Below are 18,916 nucleotides of genomic sequence, written 5' to 3' on the forward strand. Positions count from 1 at the left end.
TCAGTGACTTAAGTCAGTGAATTCTCCATCAAAATGACTGCACTCCATAACCAAAAATACACATTAAGCTTGTACTTCGAAACCAGGTACCTCAAAAATAGTAAATGTACTACGTAACATTCTACCAGTGTAAAGCTGTAGTGGAATGAATAGAATAATATCTACCTCTGAAATGCAGGTAACATGAGATGGAACTACTCAAATAAAAAAAAAAAAACATGTATAAAAACAGCAGCATACATCAGAATAGATGTTGCAAATTCCTGCAGCAATACGAGCGAATGCCATCATACGGGGCACCTACAAGTTGCCACAGCTGCTTTCCATATAGGTGGCAGCACGAGCCTCTGTTCCGCACGTGCATTTTGAGTGTCCGTCTCTGAGCACGCGCGCGCGTGTCTGTATAAAGCCGGGTTACTTCTGCTCGAGCAGATGTAGCTCATCTTGCAGTCAGTGGGGGAGGAAAAGTGCGCGTCGTCTTTCTCCACCTGGACAGCATCAGGATGTCTGCGGAAATATTAGACAAAAACAAGACGATAGACTTGAGGAAGAAGCACATTGGGTAAGATAACTGACATTCTGTATGACACAAGTTTCCAATGCAGATGACAGTCGTAAGTTAGCTTCTCAACTCTGTTTTTTCCTGAAAACTGAAAACAGAATGTCAAACTTTATTTATTGTCTGTTATCTATACTTTCTCAATTATGAAATTGTTTTACTTTTTTATATCGAAATGTCAAGAATTTTGTTCTACAACAAACAAATACATTTAAGCTACGTATTTGGCGTTTTAACTAGTGAATGCATTTGTAGCTAAGCAGCTAGTTCAGTCGTTTTTACTGTAATTCTTTATATCTTTAGGCTGCAGTAGCAGTTTACTCACGTACATTGTACTGTATTACAGTTTTGAATTGCCCTGTGACTCATGACATCATAATATAATTTTATTACAACTATGCAACATAAAGCTATTGAAAGTGAGAGAGAGGGGTCACGCATTGTACACGTGCTATGATTAACTGTAGCCCCTCTGCAGGCCCTCCTGTAAGATTTTCTTCAGCCATGACCCCATCAAGATTGTGCAAGCCAAAGGCCAGTACATGTATGATGAGAAAGGACAGCGCTACTTGGATTGCATCAACAATGTGGCTCATGGTAAACACACACATGCAGATGCATAAACTCATATACGTCAGCTTTCTTTATACCATTTTTCTATCATCACCTTCATCAAAAATTGAAAAACTTAAGAACATCGGGGACTTGTTTTCTCTTCCACGCAGGCAAATTGTTCTATGCTGCCATTCAAATGTGGAATCATAGCTAGAGGTTTTATATTAGAGGATTGTTTTTCACCAGAATGATTTGACCAACTGATCTGTCATGTAATGTACACCTAATTTAAAATGAATAAAGCTGCACGACTAGTAGAAACAGGAATATAAAACAGGTTGTCTCCTGGTTGCCCACATTTAACACTCTTTAATTCAGCACATGGCCTCCAGTTATGTGCCTGTAATATCATTTGTCATGGCTTGTTTTCCTTTGACCTCAAATTACAGCCAGATGCTTTAAGGACTCACTGTAAAGTGTGTTTTTGTCCCGACCCTAAGGACTAGTTCTAACCCTGTGTGCATCCTTCCTTCCATTTCTCAGTCGGCCACTGTCACCCGGATGTGGTGAAGGCAGGGGCTCAGCAGATGGAACTGCTCAACACCAACTCACGTTTCTTGCATGATAACCTGGTACTCTACGCCCAGCGGCTGCAAGCCACGCTGCCAGACAAGTTGTCTGTGTGCTACTTTGTCAACTCTGGGTATGGCTGCATGTTTGGGTACTCAAGCAACAAAAACAACATAAAGGAAGATTAGTCAGACTTGTTTTTGGGGCATGGATCAAGGTTAGTGAGGTCACAGTACATGTAATGAAAGAGTCCCTGGAGGCTAAGAGACTGGCCTTTTGATTCAAGCTCATATTGATTGAACTGTAGCCTATTCATAGGAAAAGCAATAAAGGTTGCTCTGAAGTACAATTCACTGTAAGGTTTAAGATTAAAGAGTGTAATTAAAACATTTCTGGCTGCCAGGCTTACCGTAGTCAAGGAAAAACAACTAACATTTAAGATAGCAAAGACAATTGTTGGAGTCCTTCACTCATCTGGATCATCAGGTCTGATATAGACCTGTAAGCAAAAGAAGCACAGTACAACATAAGTATGCTCAACTTTCTTAGCCTTGATGCTGACATTCTAGTACTTCTAAGTCAGTCTGGTGTGGTTACTTATTGACACCACTTGATGCGGTTCTGCAGTGTAAAGAGGAATTATCTGATCAAGGGTAATAATGTTACATACTGTAATGATCCATGTGCTGTACACTCAATACTGGACAGAGTATTTATCAGTCTTTAGAGAAGTTATAAACCTGACAAAACAAAGCAAAGGTTTTCTAAAGTCTGTACAACAGTGCAAAAGTGCACCTGTGTGCATTCTGATTGCACACTCGAGACAAGGGGGAAATGGCTAAAAAGTATCAATACGCATTTATCCAGATACTTTTGTGTATTTTTGTGGCAACAGTTGCCCAGAACCCAACCCAACACATTTGGGATGAGCACACACGAGGCTTTTTCACCCATCATCACAGCCAGACCTCACTCACGTTCTTGTTTCTAAATGAGTGTGTATCCCTGCACCTAGATTCCAAGGCTTCCCACAAGAGTGGAAGCTGTTAAAGCAGTGTACTACTGCTCATGGTTTGGAATGAAATGTTGAACAGTCACATGTAGGTGTAATGTTTGTATGTCAATATACAAGCAAATGGGATATAAATGATGCATTCACACCCAGGTTGCCAGCTCTGGTGTTTTGCAGTGTTACTTGTTAATGTGCCAGAGGTAGATTTTGCCTTTTAAATGACCAGTTATCAGACAATAATACACAATTGTGGCAAAAAAAGCAGAACAAGATCATTCTAATTTTAATTTGTTAAAGTTCAGCTACCTTCAGTCGACAAAGAGATTAACAACGTTTGAGAAGGAAGTAAAGAAGAAATGTTTCAGGGTGTGAAATTGAAGAAATATTTTGCCCTTGTAGTAGAAAGAAAAATATGTAACTGTGACGTGCAAGTGATATCCATGGCTACACCTGTGTATTTTGTGGTGACTGAGTAACTCAGAGTAACCCTTGCCCCTTTGAACTTCAGCTCTGAAGCCAATGACCTGGCCCTTCGACTGGCACAGCAGTACAGAGGCCACAAAGACATCATCACGTTGGACAAGTGAGTGCTACTGCCCCGTCACTGTTCGAAAACACCTGGTGCTGCGCCAGACGAGCAAAATGAAAGTACATGAACGATATTGAGGGGTGAAAGTTCTTTTATTCAGAGATTTACTTTTATTCATCCATGTTTCAACAGTAATTCTAATAGTCCACATGCTATTGCAATTGAGAGAACTGACTGATTTGGTCCTTGACCTGTGTTTCCTTTGTTTGGCAGTGCGTACCACGGCCACGTCTCATCGCTCATCGACATCAGTCCATATAAGTTCCACCAGCTGTCAGGTGTTGAACAGAATCCATTTGTCCATGTGGTGAGTGCTTTTCCTCTCCCCGTCTGCCTGCCTGCACACTATTAAAACACCATGACTCAACTTGCTCTACTGGGCTTTGGCAGGCTACTGAGTATTCACACCTTGCATGCACATGGATTGTGTGGATGAAATCTGAGAGAAAGCAAGAGACAGAGCGCATGAAATACAGGTGCTTTTTACTACAAATTCAAGAGGGCAAGTGCTTTTGAAGGAGGCTTTTCATTGTTCACGTCAGATGCAAAAGTTTTAGCTTCCCCCTGAAAACACTTTCCCAATCACAGAGGACAGAGGACAGAGAGGAATGGCAAGACAGCTAAAAGGCAGGTTATCATTAACCCAACAGCCCAATCCTACAGTGAGGAGCGTCTCTAAAAAAAAAAAAAAAAACCAGGAACTACTGCACACCCGTGTTAGGTTCTTTTCTTTTTAATTAAAATGTGTCCAGAGCCCTTACTGCATTGAGTTGTGTAATACTGTGAATTCTTCCCTGTTCCTCCATATCATTGGTGTCATCTGGCAACTTGTGGAATACCCAGCTCTAGTGTTACATGCCAAAGGTGGGGGCAATTCAGTCAGTTTCAGCCAGCTCACATATTTTATTCATGATCATAGACACTTGAGGAATCGAGCTGCGGTTCAGATGTTGATCAGTGAGGTCTATACTTTACTCCTTCACAAAAAGGATTTCAAAATTCTTGCTCTCAAAACAGCTTTTGTGTCTGTTTACTAAATCTTCATTTGCACACAAGTCTGGATGAGCAAGTATAACCAAATGTTTCAGCAAATGTTGGAGCACAATGTTAAACATAAACCCACAAGACAGATCAGTTAGAGGGAGTTCTGTTACATTCGTACTCCACAAACTTGATTCATTTTAGAGACTCTCTGTGAGAATTGTCAGATGTTTTTAGACAGATTTTACACTGTTAACATTTTGTGCGTCAAATCAAATGGTGTTTAATTTATTTGAATGCTAAGTCACAACAAACTGATATATTTATATGGTTTTTAAGAAGGTTTGGCATGATCAAATCAAACTCAACCCAAAGCACCATCTACTCCATTACTAAAGACCATGTGAAAAAGTTAGCTATGTTCCAATTCTACCATATAAATTACCATGATTTATTGATCTTTTAAAATATTTTATCTGTCCCTTTTTTGTTATCAAATCGCTGCACTCTACAGAACTGGGATGCAGCCTTGGTCTGTGAATCTGTTTTAGTAATCATCTCAACTTCTTGCTTCCCTAAACAGGCTCCGAGCCCAGATGTGTACAGAGGCAAATACAGAGCGGACCATCCTGATCCTGCAACAGCATATGCAGATGAAGTCAAAGATATAATAGACAAAATCCACAAGAAAGGAGGAAAGGTACAGTTTGTGTCTGATGTTGTTGTGATATCAGTTGACACTTGACACGAGATCACTCTCAAGCTGCAGGAACAAACTCAGGAATGTGTTAGATATATGGCAAAACATTGCTTAATTTTTTTTTTTTTTTAAGTATTACTATTTTTTTTACAGGACTGGTCCTAGTCAGTGTTATAAATACTGGTATGTTAAAGTGTTACTATGTGCATAGGATCAAGCAAAGACACAGGAGATGATTGTGTTGGTATTTCTACTATAATACAGTATGTGCTGTATGATTTAAGTTGATCAGTGAAATTTGTGAAAATTTGGTGTAGTCAAGTATGACAACTACACAGCAGTTTTTCAATCTGGACTTCCATGGCAGTTTCCCTTTTATTTCTTAACATTTTATTTATGGGTGCTTATTTGATTTTCCACCTTTCCCTTTTTCCCTCCTCTCTCCTCTTTCACCTTCTCTCACAATTCTCAGGTTCAGGCCAAGGACTCTGGCTTTTAGGGTCAAATCCCAGATCACAAGAACAAGTGTAGGGGACTCTCTGTGCCCAAACTTGTCGGCCTTTAATCCAATGTTTAAAAGCGCAACCCGAGGGTATGTCCATGCATCCAGTGGTGAGAGGGACCTGCTGTCAGATTGTACCGAATATATTTAGCGGATATTTGTGCAGATATGCATCTGCAGGAGGAAAACAACATTTTAAAATGGATGACAATAACATAATGGATGATGTATGTTATTATTGCTCCCCTCTCTTAATAATAGAATAGAATATACTTTTTTCAAGTACATGCCAAGAAATTTTCCTTTTCCATCGCAATGACCTACAGTGACACTCATTACATTGCATGATTGCCTCTCTGTGTTTGTGCACTGCCAGCTGAAAAGTGAAAGAACGCTTACAAAAGAGGGAGATCTACAAGTCAAGGATGCCGGGACTCCTCCTCTCACTCGGTTTATCAGTCTGCCTTTAGATTGGTAAACCTTGTTGTGTGTCTCTCTCTCTCTTTCGTACAGATTGCTGCTTTCATTGCTGAGTCATTGCAGAGTTGTGGCGGGCAGGTCATTCCCCCTGTTGGCTACTTCCAGCAAGTGGCAGAGTATGTACCTAAGAGATTGCAGAGATTAGTGCCTCAAAGTTTGTTTTTTGTTTTTTTAACCTTTCTGCTGTTCAGATTCAGCTGGCAAACACTAAATATGTCATTCTGAAATGATCCACTGACTGCAAAGTATGTTAAACACGTACGTGATTTTGCAATGTATACTGCAAAACAATGTGTGAAGCAATGAACAGAAGAACACACCCCAAACAGCTGTCTCCAGCAGCTGCACCAGAATGAGTATTTGATGTATTCAAAGTTCAATTGGACGGAGAATTGCCAGTGCTTACACACAGACCAACCTGTTTATTTGAGTGTTCACATGATTGAGCAAGTGAAGACCCCAGTCAGCTTCTACACCCAAGGATTTCTCGCTTCCTCCTCTACAGGCATGTCCGTAAGGCAGGGGGCATTTTCATCGCCGATGAGGTCCAAGTGGGGTTTGGGCGTGTTGGCACCCACTTCTGGGCCTTCCAGCTTCAGGGAGAGGACTTTGTGCCTGACATTGTCACCATGGGAAAGCCTATTGGCAACGGTCACCCCATGTCATGTGTGGTGACAACCAGAGAGGTGGCAGAGGCCTTCATGTCATCTGGAATGGAGTATTTTAATACAGTATGAGCTCTAAACTGAAATTTATTAATTTGATGGAAGTAATACAATAAAAAGCAATTTTAAAATGATTATTTAAAAGAGTTGGCAGATAACAAAGGCAGACTACAGAGGAGGCATTATTTGATCTTTGCTTCCTGTCCCAAGTTGACCAGAAATGACACTGACCTGACCTCATCCTTGACATAAAGTTCTAGTCCGTATTTGCAAAGCGTATCGACACATCTGTTTTCCACATTATGGGGAAAAAAACCATTCTGTTCAAGCCAGTTTTTTTTTCATTGACAGCCTCACACTACAGTTATTTCCTGTCAAAGAAAAAATGACTGCTCTCTTGTCATATTGATATATTTTCAGTCAAGTTGCTGCAGTTTGGATCATCTCCAGTCACACGAAATCCAGTAGCTGATTAGATGATAATATATTTAATACATCAGCCTGTTTTTGTGGTCTTGCTCTCAATATATATAATCTCCCGATGATCCAGCAGCAGCGTTCCTAGGTGGTGTGAACCTTAGTGTAATCTTTCCTCTCTGCGTGGGTTTTGAATTTCTCAGTTTGGCGGCAACCCAGTGTCGTGTGCCATCGGACTGGCCGTCCTAGACGTGATCGTGAAAGAGGATCTCCAGGGTAATGCGCTGCGTGTTGGGGGACACCTGATCAATCTGCTGGAAAAGCAGAAAGCGAAGCACCCGCTGATCGGAGATATCAGGCAGGAGAACACACACAGTTACAGTATGAGCAACAGCTGATTGTATCTAAGAGCTTATATACCAGAGTTTTGTAATCCAACATGTAATTCAGTGACTTGAATGAAACACACAGTATATCTAGCTTCAGCTGTTGTTCATATATATTTTGCTCAATATTCATGCGTATAGGATTTTTGTGTTTCAGAAATCACTAAACTAAATGATGTCATGTCATGCAGGGGTCGCGGCCTCTTTGTTGGGGTGGAGCTCGTGAAGGATAGGTTGAAACTCACTCCTGCCACAGCAGAAGCCCAAGAAGTCATATATCAGTAAGTGCAAGGGTGTGACAACTCAGATGAACTTTTGATGTCTTATTAATAAGAGAGGCTTTTGTTCAGCTTCATTCTCTGTGTAGTGAAAACTACAATTGTGCTTCCATAATTATGTTTCACAACTAACAGACATTATCCCAAACACAGATGCTCTGATAGCTTTGAAGAGCACTAATCTCATATCTAAGAGAGGGCTTATCAACCTGTGGTGGGATGATAAAGCGAGATAGCAAAAACTGCATCACATGCACATTTGTGTGTACTATACAAGAGTGAGAGCACATTATAGCCTCCTCCTCTTAATCTGTTAAGGATACTTCATTTACACAAGCCATTTTATATGCAGCCTCTGAAATGAATACGCTGCACATGCCATTTGTACTTATTATCATGACCTCAAACAGTCTGAGTTGAACTTGATAATCACTAATTACTTGATAAGTTCTTCCGGGCTGGTTGAAAGGTGTGCTTATGAATGAAATCACAACAGTGCAATGCCTGCAGTCTCCTGCATTATATTATGACAGATAATGCTGTTTTATTGATATCTGTCATTTGATTAAGGTTAACTATTAGCCCGAGAATTCATGTTAGGATTTTAACTGCTTTTTCCACTGGAGACATTTTGTCACAGCAGCACAGGTGTAGTTAATAACACTTATTCCCTGGATACTTGCATGGAACAGAGCCATCGTTAATGTTATTAGTTCCACCTGTGTGTTTCCTGCCACGACCAGGCAAAATGTGTGCTGTGAAAAAAGGCACCTCAGGTTACTCAACAGCCACAGAGTGCAAAAATACTTTATATTTGGTTCCAGGCTAAAAAAGGACCACATCCTTCTCAGTGCTGACGGACCTCATCGCAACGTGCTCAAATTTAAACCCCCCATGTGCTTCACTATGGAGGACGCTGACCTGGCGGTGGAGAAAATCGACCACATTCTCACAGGTATTTAACATTTCACTATTGGTTTTGTCCTCTGCGGTGTTGTCTAGGACGGCGCTGCCGGAACACGACATTTCTTTCTCACGACATTCTCTTTACTTTCTGGTTTGAGAATTATTTAAAAGGATTGAGGTGTGTAATGGTTAGCCTACTATCGCTGAAAGAGCTCTCAATCATGCATGTCACTGCGTCTGTGTTTGCAGAACTTGAGGATGCATTAGGCCTGAAGTTGCCAAACAGAGTGACTATAGAGAATGAATGCAGTAAAAGAAAGGTAAGCGCGCCAAAACATCAAGCGTCATCACATATTTGCATGCAGGACAAAGTGTTTTTCCACTGAAAGTACAAAGCATTTCTCTAAATTTCCAAATTTTCATTTAAACTTTTATCTGTTCACAATTGTATCTCAAGCTGGCGACTGATGAAAATGGACACCAGTATCACAGTGGTTTAGTACACAGCAAAGAAAGCAGTCAAGGAGTTCCTCAACAAAACAAACGCATCAAGACATAAAGCTGCTCGTGAACTCAACACTTTACGTAGTTGAAGAACTGATAACAGACATGATACATTTTGGAGGTGACAGAATTCTGGGGGAAAAGTGCCTTAGCATTTAACCTGATGAAAAATGTTTTTATGCTAATAATAATATTAATGTACTGTGTGTCTGAGATTGTGGTGTCTTCTCAGGTTTTTAATTACACAAAGGAATCAAGCCAGTTGTTCAGCATAGTATGTCAAATAGTATACACCTTCCTTAATTATGCAAGTTTGCTACATGAACTGTATATTTTTATTTTAACTTTTGTCAAGATTCACTTGATTGAGAATCATGGTTTTCATAAATTAAAATGTGTATGTATATAAAACATGCAATTGTGTCGTAATGTGGCTTTTGCATTAAAATGCAGCTTTACTCATTGTGAACACTGGTCACTGTTGTTAAACATACTGAATACTATATATATATATATATATATATATATATATATATATATATATATATATATATATAAAAATATGGCCAATTAATCATAATGTATTGAATAAAATACTGAATGTGGTACTTTGTTGATGCACAAGGGAAATTCTAACCCTGACTCCTGCCTTCAAGGGTTAGCTTGAATCAATTGCATGTGGACTATACATGGTAGTGGGAAAAACTAGCCATAGCATATCTTATTCCACTCTGCCTTAACCAAACAAACATGGACACTGTTTGACAAGCCTGCAATTATTTACCAAAGTTCCCATGTTCTATATTAACAGAAGCTGGAGGTGTCCCTCAAATGCTGTGAGTTTATTATTAGCATGTTAGAGTGCTCGGACAGTAGTAGGCCCTCTCCCTGCTGCCCAGAGAAAAATGTGTGTGATACAGTCTGTTTTTGGTGTTCAGAAAAGACCAAGATCTTCATCAGTCTTAGGAGACTCAGAGTTGGGCAAAGTCAGGCTCAGGATATTCTCCAGAATATGGAGAGGAGCTGACAAGAGGCAAGTGACCCATTCAGCACATACAGAAGTGCAGCTGTGGCACAGATTCCATTACTTCAGTTTCCCGATAGCTCTCTGTTTTTGTGATATGTTTGTGGATCCTCTACTGAACCGCATTTCGATCTACAGCTGTGAAGTGCATTCCCATTGTGTACTTGCTTGACAGAGCACAGGTGCAAAAACTCTGGGATTTCACTTTTGCTTTAATGAGGGTCTAGTGACCACATTTGGACTTAAATGTGAGGAGCCTTTCCTTGGGAACCAGATAGTCTTCACAGAAGTAATGAGTAGTATCTTGACATTGAACAGTATATAAAGCTGCCTCGGGTATGTATGTCTCCACACAGGGTAAGGTGTAACAGTAGTCACAATACAGACAGATATCTCCTCCTCTCCTTGACAGTTCAGGTTTGGGCACACAACCTGTTACTTGTTGTCACCAAAAGGTGTTTTTAGCTGTCTCAGTATCTTCCACTGTATGTAATGGAGTGTACCATATGCAGTGCTGAAGTCAAAATGCAGACTAGAAAAATCCAGTCATTTTTAAAGTGAACTTTCAACAACCCTAAAATATTTAAAAAGCAACAATCGTAAGAGCCCAGAAATGTTTGCACCCAAGATGGATAACCATGAATAATTTCTCTCTATATGAGACATATTAGTGTTGGAAAAAAGCTCTGGTTCTGAGGCTGTTGTTGCTGCCCAGTGTTGTCGTATTGATGGACTTGGTGGATCTATGGCGCCACCTTCTGGAGGGCAGTTTACATTGCTTATGTAAAATCCACATCTCTCAAACACCTGAATGTGAGAACAGACCATAGAATAGGTTAACTGCAGCATATCCCTTACAGCAGCTGGAGTTTTTTTGTGTCCAGTTAATTCTTGTTACATGGATGTAAATGTGTGCAGTAGAAATGGATCTGGAAACATATATATATATATATATATATATGACTGCAAAGAGCTCTGAAAAGGAAGATTTATTTCACAACCTCGTACAAAAATGTTACTGTGACAAGTTCAAGGCTTTCTCAAGGACTTCCTGACAAAACATACAACTGAAACATTATTCAGAACCCCCTCTACATCATTTACATAGTGCTAATCTTGATGTCAAAGCAATGGCTCCAGTCCCAATAGTGTCCAGTAACTTCCCTTCCGTTCTCTTCTCCAGTGTCTGAGACATATTTGACCCACTGTTAAGTACGTCTAGCTTCTCTAAGTGAAGTTTACTGAAAAATAGCTGTCCTCTTTCAGAAATTTCTTGGTTTTGTCAAGGAAACGTGAGAAAATTGGTAATGATAATGTACCAGAAGAGGGCAGAAGACATGCATTAGCGTTAGATCTAACCATGTGAGTAGAAGTCTGTTAAGACAAGATCTGTTGTCCTATTTCTTTGGAACACTGGAGAAAAGACAGCAAAGAAAGTTGAACATTAATGAGACACAGCCAGTGTGAGACTGTCAGTGCAGCCGGGTCTAATTTCTTCAGCAAGATCAGTGCTTTCAGTCCTGGTTGTTGATTATATCTCTGGTTTGGTTTAACCATAATTTTAGCTGAAATCCTGTTGGGCCCCCATATATTTAATGTCATCTGTCCATCTGAATCTGTTTGTTGAAGTGTGCCGTCTGTGTCTTTAGCCCATGAGGTATCCTCTGAAAAAACAGAAGACAAATATGTAAAGACAACGCACATCAGTGTATCTTAATTTTTTTGTGGGAAACATGTTTAGACTTACGGCAGCTTCATGCGCATGAACACTCTGGCCATGAAGAAGCTGAGGAGGACGCTGACGAAACCGATGAAGAGCAACAGGAAGCGGTTGAGTTTGGGAATGTTTGGTGCATTGGAGCGGTCCAGGATGATAAAACCCAGGCCTCCCATGGTAAACAGGAAACTGGAGGCCAGACCCTCCATAATGTACTGGCCATTTACCCTGGAAAACAAATGTGTATGCATTAGCCATGTTTTACTTGTACAGCTCATATGACTTAATCACTTCTATGCTTCAAGTGTATTGAGGTTTTTGAGATGTCTAACCCCGTCGTGTTATGATTGTTATACCTGTATGCCAAAAAGGCAACTGGTCGCTGGTGTCCATGCTCATCAGTCATTGAACCCACACTTGGTGGCTCTACAATAACATCGTAGATGATACCTATAATGTGAACAGAATAGTTGTGATTGAGCATCAATCAGTCCACAACTTTCAGATGTACGCAGCGTGAGCTCACTCAACAGCCAATTACTAATACTCTACACGACTAGAGAACTACTAAACCTAAAACTACTTGAGAAGGTGATCCTCAACCGCTGCTGACAGACCATATTCACTTTTGCATGTTAAACAAATATGCATTTAGTTGGTGTCTAGTACTAGCTTAGCCGGAAAGTTAGCCTATCCTTTCATACATTGTTATTCGCGTACATGCTAGCGCTGATTTACAAACGCACCCAAAGCCTTTAAAGTCGGACATTATTTCGGCATCACATAAAAGAGCACTGACATTAATTGATGTGCTGATAAATTTAGCACTCAAACCAGCTAACGTTAGCTTAGCAGATTCATTTACCTCCTGTGATGAGAAAGTAGGACACGATAACGATAGCATACACAGTCATAGCCGACGGCATGTGCAGCCATGACGGTTTCTTCAGTTTTATATTTGGACATTCCAGCACAGAAAATGGTATACTGTATAAAGTCTCCATGGTTTGTGGAAATGTCGTCTATCACCACAGTAGAGCTGCTGTCGCCGGCTGAGATCCGTCTCTGCAGCTACTTTGTTGACGTGTCCCGGAAGTACATTTGTGTGTGTGTGTGTGTGTGTGTGTGTTTTTTTTTTTCTTTTTCAGTCTATCCATTCAACATAGTTTTGTTCATAGATTTTATAAGGCGGCTTAAATTTGAACTTCCTTTTCAAACAAAATTTATTTATCTGATATTTGCATTAACTTTAAGATTAATACTTGAATAAATTAATTTTGGTCTGTCGCATCGAAGACGTCAGACCTGACGCAGAGTTAAAGAGACAGTAGCGTTTATTAAAAATGTACTGTCAATTTACCTCGTAATCCCAATCTTCACTTTTTTCTTTAATGGAAGTCGTCCGTATCTGGAGTGACCACAATACTTACATGTTCCCAGTTTAACTCAGTTTCATGTTGGTCCAATGAGTACATGTGATATAATACATCCATTTTCATGTATCAGACTTCAAGTTTCTTCTGTCTGCTTCATTATGGAAGTAATATTTCTTACACTTCGTTTCTTTTCATTCCAGGTTGCAGAATTACAGAGTGAGGAGGAGGTTGCAAATCACTGGATTCAGGTATGTGAAGAACTTTTTACTCTGACTCTCTACACCACCACAAGCTACACTGAACACCAAATGCCCATTTAAAAAAAAAGAAAAAAAAGACACCTAATGGTAGCATCACTTTTTAAAATCAGTCATGCATCTTTGCAAACTTCAACCCTTGATGAGAGTGATGTGATTAAAAAGCCATATTGTGTTTGGCATAGAGTAAACCTCAATTCTAAAGGTGTAATGGTGGTGTCATATTTTTTTATATAACTGCAACAAATCCTAATTTTTAACATGCAAGACTTTCAAAAGATCCCCAAGCATAGAATACACACAAGCCAATGCAAATCACAGCAGGAAATTGATTTGTCATTTTTTTATTGTGGCATTACAAATACACATTTTACTTAGATTTCTGGCTCTGTGCCTGTGCCTTGAGCACCTTGACGACGATCTTCTGCTCCTCAATCAGGAAAGCACGCTTGATCCTGAGGAGAGAAGCAAGAGACAAATTTTACAAAATGCATTAGCCATTTAAAACCTGCATTAACATCATCCATGACTTGAACAGCTCAATGTTGTTCCCTTTTCTGAGTTTTCAGTTTAAATCTTGGACAACTGTTTTTGTCTCTGTCTTAAAGGCAAATACTAGCATCATTCCAGTTTCTCAGCAAGGATCAGGAAATGAAGAGATGCTTCTCTTACCTGTCACGCACACACTTGGCGCACATGGAGCCACCGTAGGCCCTGCTGACGTGCTTCTTGGTCTTGGAGAGCCTCATCAGAACCTGAGGTCTGACAGCCCGAATCTGTAAGACAAAGAACGCAGCCATGATGAGAACAGAGAAATGTTGTCTCGCACGTGTTCACTGCAATGGAGCAACTTGGCAGTCTGCTCTCTGAACCACCAACTTCTGGACTCTAGGCTGAACAGAAAGGATAACATGCTACACTGCATTTGCATGTGTGCTGTGGTCCCCAGAGAATGTGAATTTAAGCAACCTGCCCTGCCACTGAAAGAAAGACCGGTCACTACAGGTAGTGACAAAAACATGCACCTTTTTTTTTTCTTTTTTTTTTAAATTCTACCATGGAAACAATGTAACACCTCTATGATGATTTCATACAATTCAGTACACAGCTTAAGTTGCACCAAACTTTTATACTGTTTTGTTCCTAGGTATATACACTGCTGATTTTATTTTGATGTGATCTCAAGAAAATGTGTTCACTTCTGTTTTCAGGTGTAGAAAACTACTTTGGATCCCTATATACTGCTTCAACAACTGCATCTACATATTGAGGTATGTAAACTTGTTCAGTATTTGGCTAATGAGCAGCTCTCCACTAATTTTGACCATGCTTGTCCTTGAGACCTTTCTTTGGAGCCAAGAGTGTGGAAATAAACTGTTCTGTTTGACTGGGTCACAAAATGCCACATTTTGGAAGCCTCCAGCCACCACATTCACTCTTCATTCATGTGACTCTTCTGTAATGTTTAATATCAATTTTGAAACTTATTCCCAAATTGTACCTCATGTTCAGTAAGTGTAACCAAAAACACATGCAGTGCTAACAGAATAACAGCTTCTTGGAAGAGTATGTGAAATAGCATCCCAACTAACATTAACAGACCCCTGAATAAAAAGTATTGACAAATGTCCATAATGTTGACAGAATATGCCAAGATTACACGTGATTACTTTTAGTCCCACAGCAGCACAAAAATACTACATAGAATCAATCTACATTGGTGGAGGCTTGTGTCATAGTAAATGTAGTCTATGGTGCAGTGAATATTATGCAAATGAAAGCTCAACATTGATAAATTTGGCACCCTGTGAAAAGGATTAATTACCCCTGTATATTTAGCTGGTTTTAGAGAGTACTGATGCATCTATTTTGCATTTGGCTGACAATAACGACTTTCCAGACAACTGAGACTGGGGTAGAGACTGAAGCAACAACTCAAGCAGGACCCAGTGTCTTCACAGGTTGCAGCAGGTTCTTCCATCCCATAGAGTCAGTGCCTTCTCACAAATTTTTGATTAGACATTGACCTATAGTTTAGAAATTCAACCAGAAGAACAACAAACTGAATTTCAGATAGGACTAATACAACTGAATGATGCCAGTGTTTAAACGGAGTGGTGACAGGTCAACCACACAGACCTAAAATCCCTACAACTCCTCTTTAGTGCCCTCACATATACCATGGTGAGGAAAGAAGAGACCCTCAGCCAAATACAATGATGGTACTTACTCCACGCAGTCTTCCTGGGCAGATGCCACATGCTGACTTGGGGGCTTTGCCAACCTTTTTGGTGTACAGGTACACGATACGGTTACCGGGCGTCCGGGACCTGCGGGACAACACGGTAAAATGTGACAGTTACACAGCCGGTTTATATATATACAAATTGCGATAGTATTCCCAACTTCTCAGGCAGCAGTTACTGAGGGAAGGTCACTTACAGCCTGGTCTTGTTGGAGGCAGTGTTGTAGGACAACCTACGACGGTAAGTCAGGCGCTGCACCATCTTGAAGCTGCGAAACAGACAAAATTCTCAGTTAAACTTGGGACATGATGCTGGGATGCTAATTGTGCTAGCCATGCTACCGATGTATCGACTTACTGTGTTGCTAGCACTGACTACCCCACTAATCAAAACATTGAATTCACAATTAAGCTGAATCACTGTATTATTTCAGAGTAACACTGTCTACAGTTTACTTATGTGCGAGAACATGAATTATCCACGTATCTGTAATTTGTGGCCATTCTACCAATCAGTTCAGTGTTTAGTTAGCGGCCTTTTAGGGACTAAGGAACGGCATGTTAACATGCCCCTCAGAATCCACTAAGTACTGCAATTATCACATCGTTGGAGATAAACAGTTGTTCTTAGTTTCATCTTTGCGTTGAATATACCATATTTGATTCTAAAACGCAGGATTGCAGTGGATTATTGGAATATAATATTTCGGAGGAAAGTAGGGGCCGCCATACCTGCTGTCGCCGTAACCGGAAGAGGAAGGAGCTAGGCGGGTGTTAAAGGTTAAAGTTCCTCCATGCCGGCTGTTCAGCTGCTCCCGCCTTTTCTGCTCCCTGCTGGTGTTCTGTTGTTACTACACACTGATGCCGAGGTAAGGCTGAAACGAGTTCTGTGTTATGCACCGATATGCTTGATAAATAGAAACTAATATTAAAGAAATGTCATTTACATTGCATCATCCAGGAAGCCCATTTTATTTAGAACTTAAAAATTTCTTGCGAGGAATTCAGCAAATTAAACAAAGTCCATTTTATCTAAACAGCTAACAAACATGACGTGAAAAATATAAAAAGTGAATGAACAACCAAATGACACTTTTGTTGAACCTCTTTTGAACACAAGTACCTTTGCATTAAAGATGGAACCTTTTGTCTGATAAATGGCTCAATGGAATCTGAAGTATCTGATTAATTGCATTTTTACTTAATGCAATTAATTTTAAGCTTTATATGCAGTTGTTTGTATAATAAATTTGACTTAGGATATGGGGTGAAAACTAGAAGAGAACAAACAGACAGAAGTATGTTTCAAAGCTAATCATTATTGTAAGCTTTCTCATTAAATACAATAAAGTTTCAGAAATTCTTCAAGTGACATTCTTGGCTGAGAGGCCATGTGTAGGAGCTCTTAATTTCAACATATGGGTGCATTTCACTGTACATTTGGACATGTCCCAGCAGGATGAAAGCAGGTGTAACTAATAATGATAACAATGCCCACCCTCCTTTTTACAAGTTCTAGGAATCTGCTGTTGTACTTGCTAGCCTACTGGCATGGCTTACTGGCACACCTAAATTGCTGTAATTAGTTGCACCTGTGTTTCTCCTGATGAGCCAAAATGTTTGACTTAAAAAAAAAAGGCCTGATCAAAGCTTACTCTGCCTAGAACTCAACTGAATCTGACCTATTCTACAAGCAAGGAGCAAAGGAAGTGACCCTGAGCCAAAAGATGATTTTAAAGACAATATGCAAGTTGTACAGTAGATGGCAGCAGCAGTGTATATCCTACTTGGAGAGAGCTGGAAGGTTACAGGATGGCACAGTGAGTATCAATCCTGTTCTCCACCTTCAGACCACAGTGCAAATATCAAATTATACTACACTAAACAAACCTTTAATGCAAATGCTTACCCCACTATTCTCTAACTATAAACATAATTCTTAGAACATTTTGTAAACATGCAAAGTCTATTTGAGCTTTCTGGTGTATGCACATGTGCATGCACATACCTCATTCAGCCAAGTTTCAAGTTTAAACATTAAGCTAAGATTAAGTCCCTTAAACTGACATAGTTTGACAAATGTTACATAATACTTACATAAAAGCTCGCTTAAAATTCTGTGAGGTTTTGTTTTATAAGAGAATAGGACTAGGGAGTTGTTTTATGTTTCACAAAAAAACTATGCATGGCTATGCTGAAGTACTTTTAAGTGTGGATGACATTGCAACTGCAGTTACTATTCTCCATTTTAAAAACAAAGGTAAAAAATGAGTAAATACATTAAAAAAAACACTTCATAACACAATAATTTTTGCAAGATTTTTTGTTTTTAACAATCCAACAGATCACTCCATAAATCTACATGGAGAGCCTCAATGCCTCTGAATAATTCTTTATAAAGCTAACAGTTCATGCCATCCATGGTGACAAAACAACATCCAGGTAGTTGAATCTGCAGCCTACACACAGAATCTCTAAAAATGAGCAAAATAGCTCAAAATGTTTCCCAATCAAAGAGGTGCTGTGTCACAGACAGACATTTGCCAAGCTCAGCCAACAGATGGTGAGCTTGGCATCCTTTTAGATGAAGCATTTGGCAAAGGCAAAGTTCAGTGACAACACAAGGCTCTGTACAGTGTGTTGGCACATTACACATCCGTTTTAATGGCATGAAACTAACTGTCTGGTTTTATGCTTAACTTAGTCAGAACTCCTTATGGGCCAGATTTGCTTTTCACAGTAAGAAGCTAATTATTTTGCTCTTTTTTTGGGAGATTAATCAGTACACCAAGGAATTTTATTTCATAATCAAACTAACTAACACTTAATGATGTTCAAAATTCTATAATACGTTAATGATTGCAATCAACGTGTTTAGATTTTTGGAGTATACGTATATAGCATTTTCTGAAACAGATCATAAGATCAAACAGATCAAATCATAATCATACGTGCTATAATTTTTGCATTAGATTTCCAGAGTTCACAGCAGAAAGCACTGGCCATTTATTTGTGTCATTTTGTGACAAACTCCAATACAAATGTAACTTTTTTGATTTGAAAGTTTTATTACTGGTGACCTCTACAGGTTGAAGCCTGTTCTACATCATCTGTTAAAGGATTGATTTGATTAAGTCCAGATGTGACGTGACCTGGGATTAACCCGTTCTTCATGAGAGGTCTCTTACAAAGG

General features: G+C 39.7%; 4 protein-coding genes across 8 annotated transcripts in view; 2 read left to right on the top strand and 2 right to left on the bottom strand.

Annotated features, from left to right (window-relative positions):
- Positions 1–393: 393 nt before the first annotated feature.
- On the top strand, positions 394–9,573 carry etnppl (ethanolamine-phosphate phospho-lyase). The gene is made up of 13 exons (XM_018690624.2): positions 394–562; positions 1,038–1,156; positions 1,658–1,817; positions 3,205–3,279; positions 3,499–3,592; positions 4,850–4,966; positions 5,982–6,064; positions 6,454–6,679; positions 7,234–7,388; positions 7,608–7,697; positions 8,519–8,649; positions 8,850–8,920; positions 9,058–9,573. Exons 1-13 carry the CDS (start codon positions 504–506, stop codon positions 9,157–9,159), a joined length of 1,482 nt encoding a protein of 493 aa, XP_018546140.1. The 5' UTR covers positions 394–503; the 3' UTR covers positions 9,160–9,573.
- Positions 9,574–11,102: 1,529 nt separating this feature from the next.
- On the bottom strand, positions 11,103–12,932 carry ostc (oligosaccharyltransferase complex subunit). The gene is made up of 4 exons (XM_018690637.2): positions 12,711–12,932; positions 12,202–12,295; positions 11,876–12,073; positions 11,103–11,792 (listed from the first exon to the last, which is right to left on the bottom strand). The coding sequence occupies exons 1-4, from the start codon at positions 12,847–12,849 to the stop codon at positions 11,774–11,776; spliced, it is 450 nt and encodes a 149-aa protein (XP_018546153.1). The 5' UTR covers positions 12,850–12,932; the 3' UTR covers positions 11,103–11,773.
- An 874-nt stretch (positions 12,933–13,806) lies between these two features.
- rpl34 (ribosomal protein L34) overlaps positions 13,807–18,916 on the bottom strand; it is a 750,063-nt gene continuing 744,953 nt past the window's right edge. Inside the window, exons 1-5 of one of the 2 annotated variants that reach the window (XM_018690602.2) lie at positions 16,456–16,527; positions 15,921–15,992; positions 15,709–15,808; positions 14,151–14,254; positions 13,807–13,933 (exon numbers count right to left, since the gene is read on the bottom strand). In XM_018690602.2, the coding sequence (XP_018546118.1) occupies positions 13,849–13,933; positions 14,151–14,254; positions 15,709–15,808; positions 15,921–15,985 (354 nt within the window). In that variant the 5' untranslated portion in view covers positions 15,986–15,992; positions 16,456–16,527 and the 3' untranslated portion in view covers positions 13,807–13,848. Of the gene's footprint in view, positions 13,934–14,150; positions 14,255–15,708; positions 15,809–15,920; positions 15,993–16,455; positions 16,528–18,916 lie in introns of those variants that run through there. The other variant, XM_051076215.1, reaches the window with a different exon arrangement.
- The window catches only part of LOC108892810 (sodium/potassium/calcium exchanger 2), a 50,867-nt gene continuing 48,411 nt past the window's right edge, over positions 16,461–18,916 (top strand). For all 4 annotated transcript variants that reach the window (XM_018690550.2, XM_018690589.2, XM_051076211.1 and 1 more), the window contains exons 1-2: positions 16,461–16,592; positions 17,388–17,543. The gene's annotated coding sequence lies outside the window, so the exon portion shown is untranslated. The remainder of the gene's footprint in view (positions 16,593–17,387; positions 17,544–18,916) is intronic.

This window comes from Lates calcarifer, linkage group LG15 (genome assembly GCF_001640805.2).
Source record: "Lates calcarifer isolate ASB-BC8 linkage group LG15, TLL_Latcal_v3, whole genome shotgun sequence".
NCBI classification, from domain to species: Eukaryota; Metazoa; Chordata; class Actinopteri; family Centropomidae; genus Lates; species Lates calcarifer.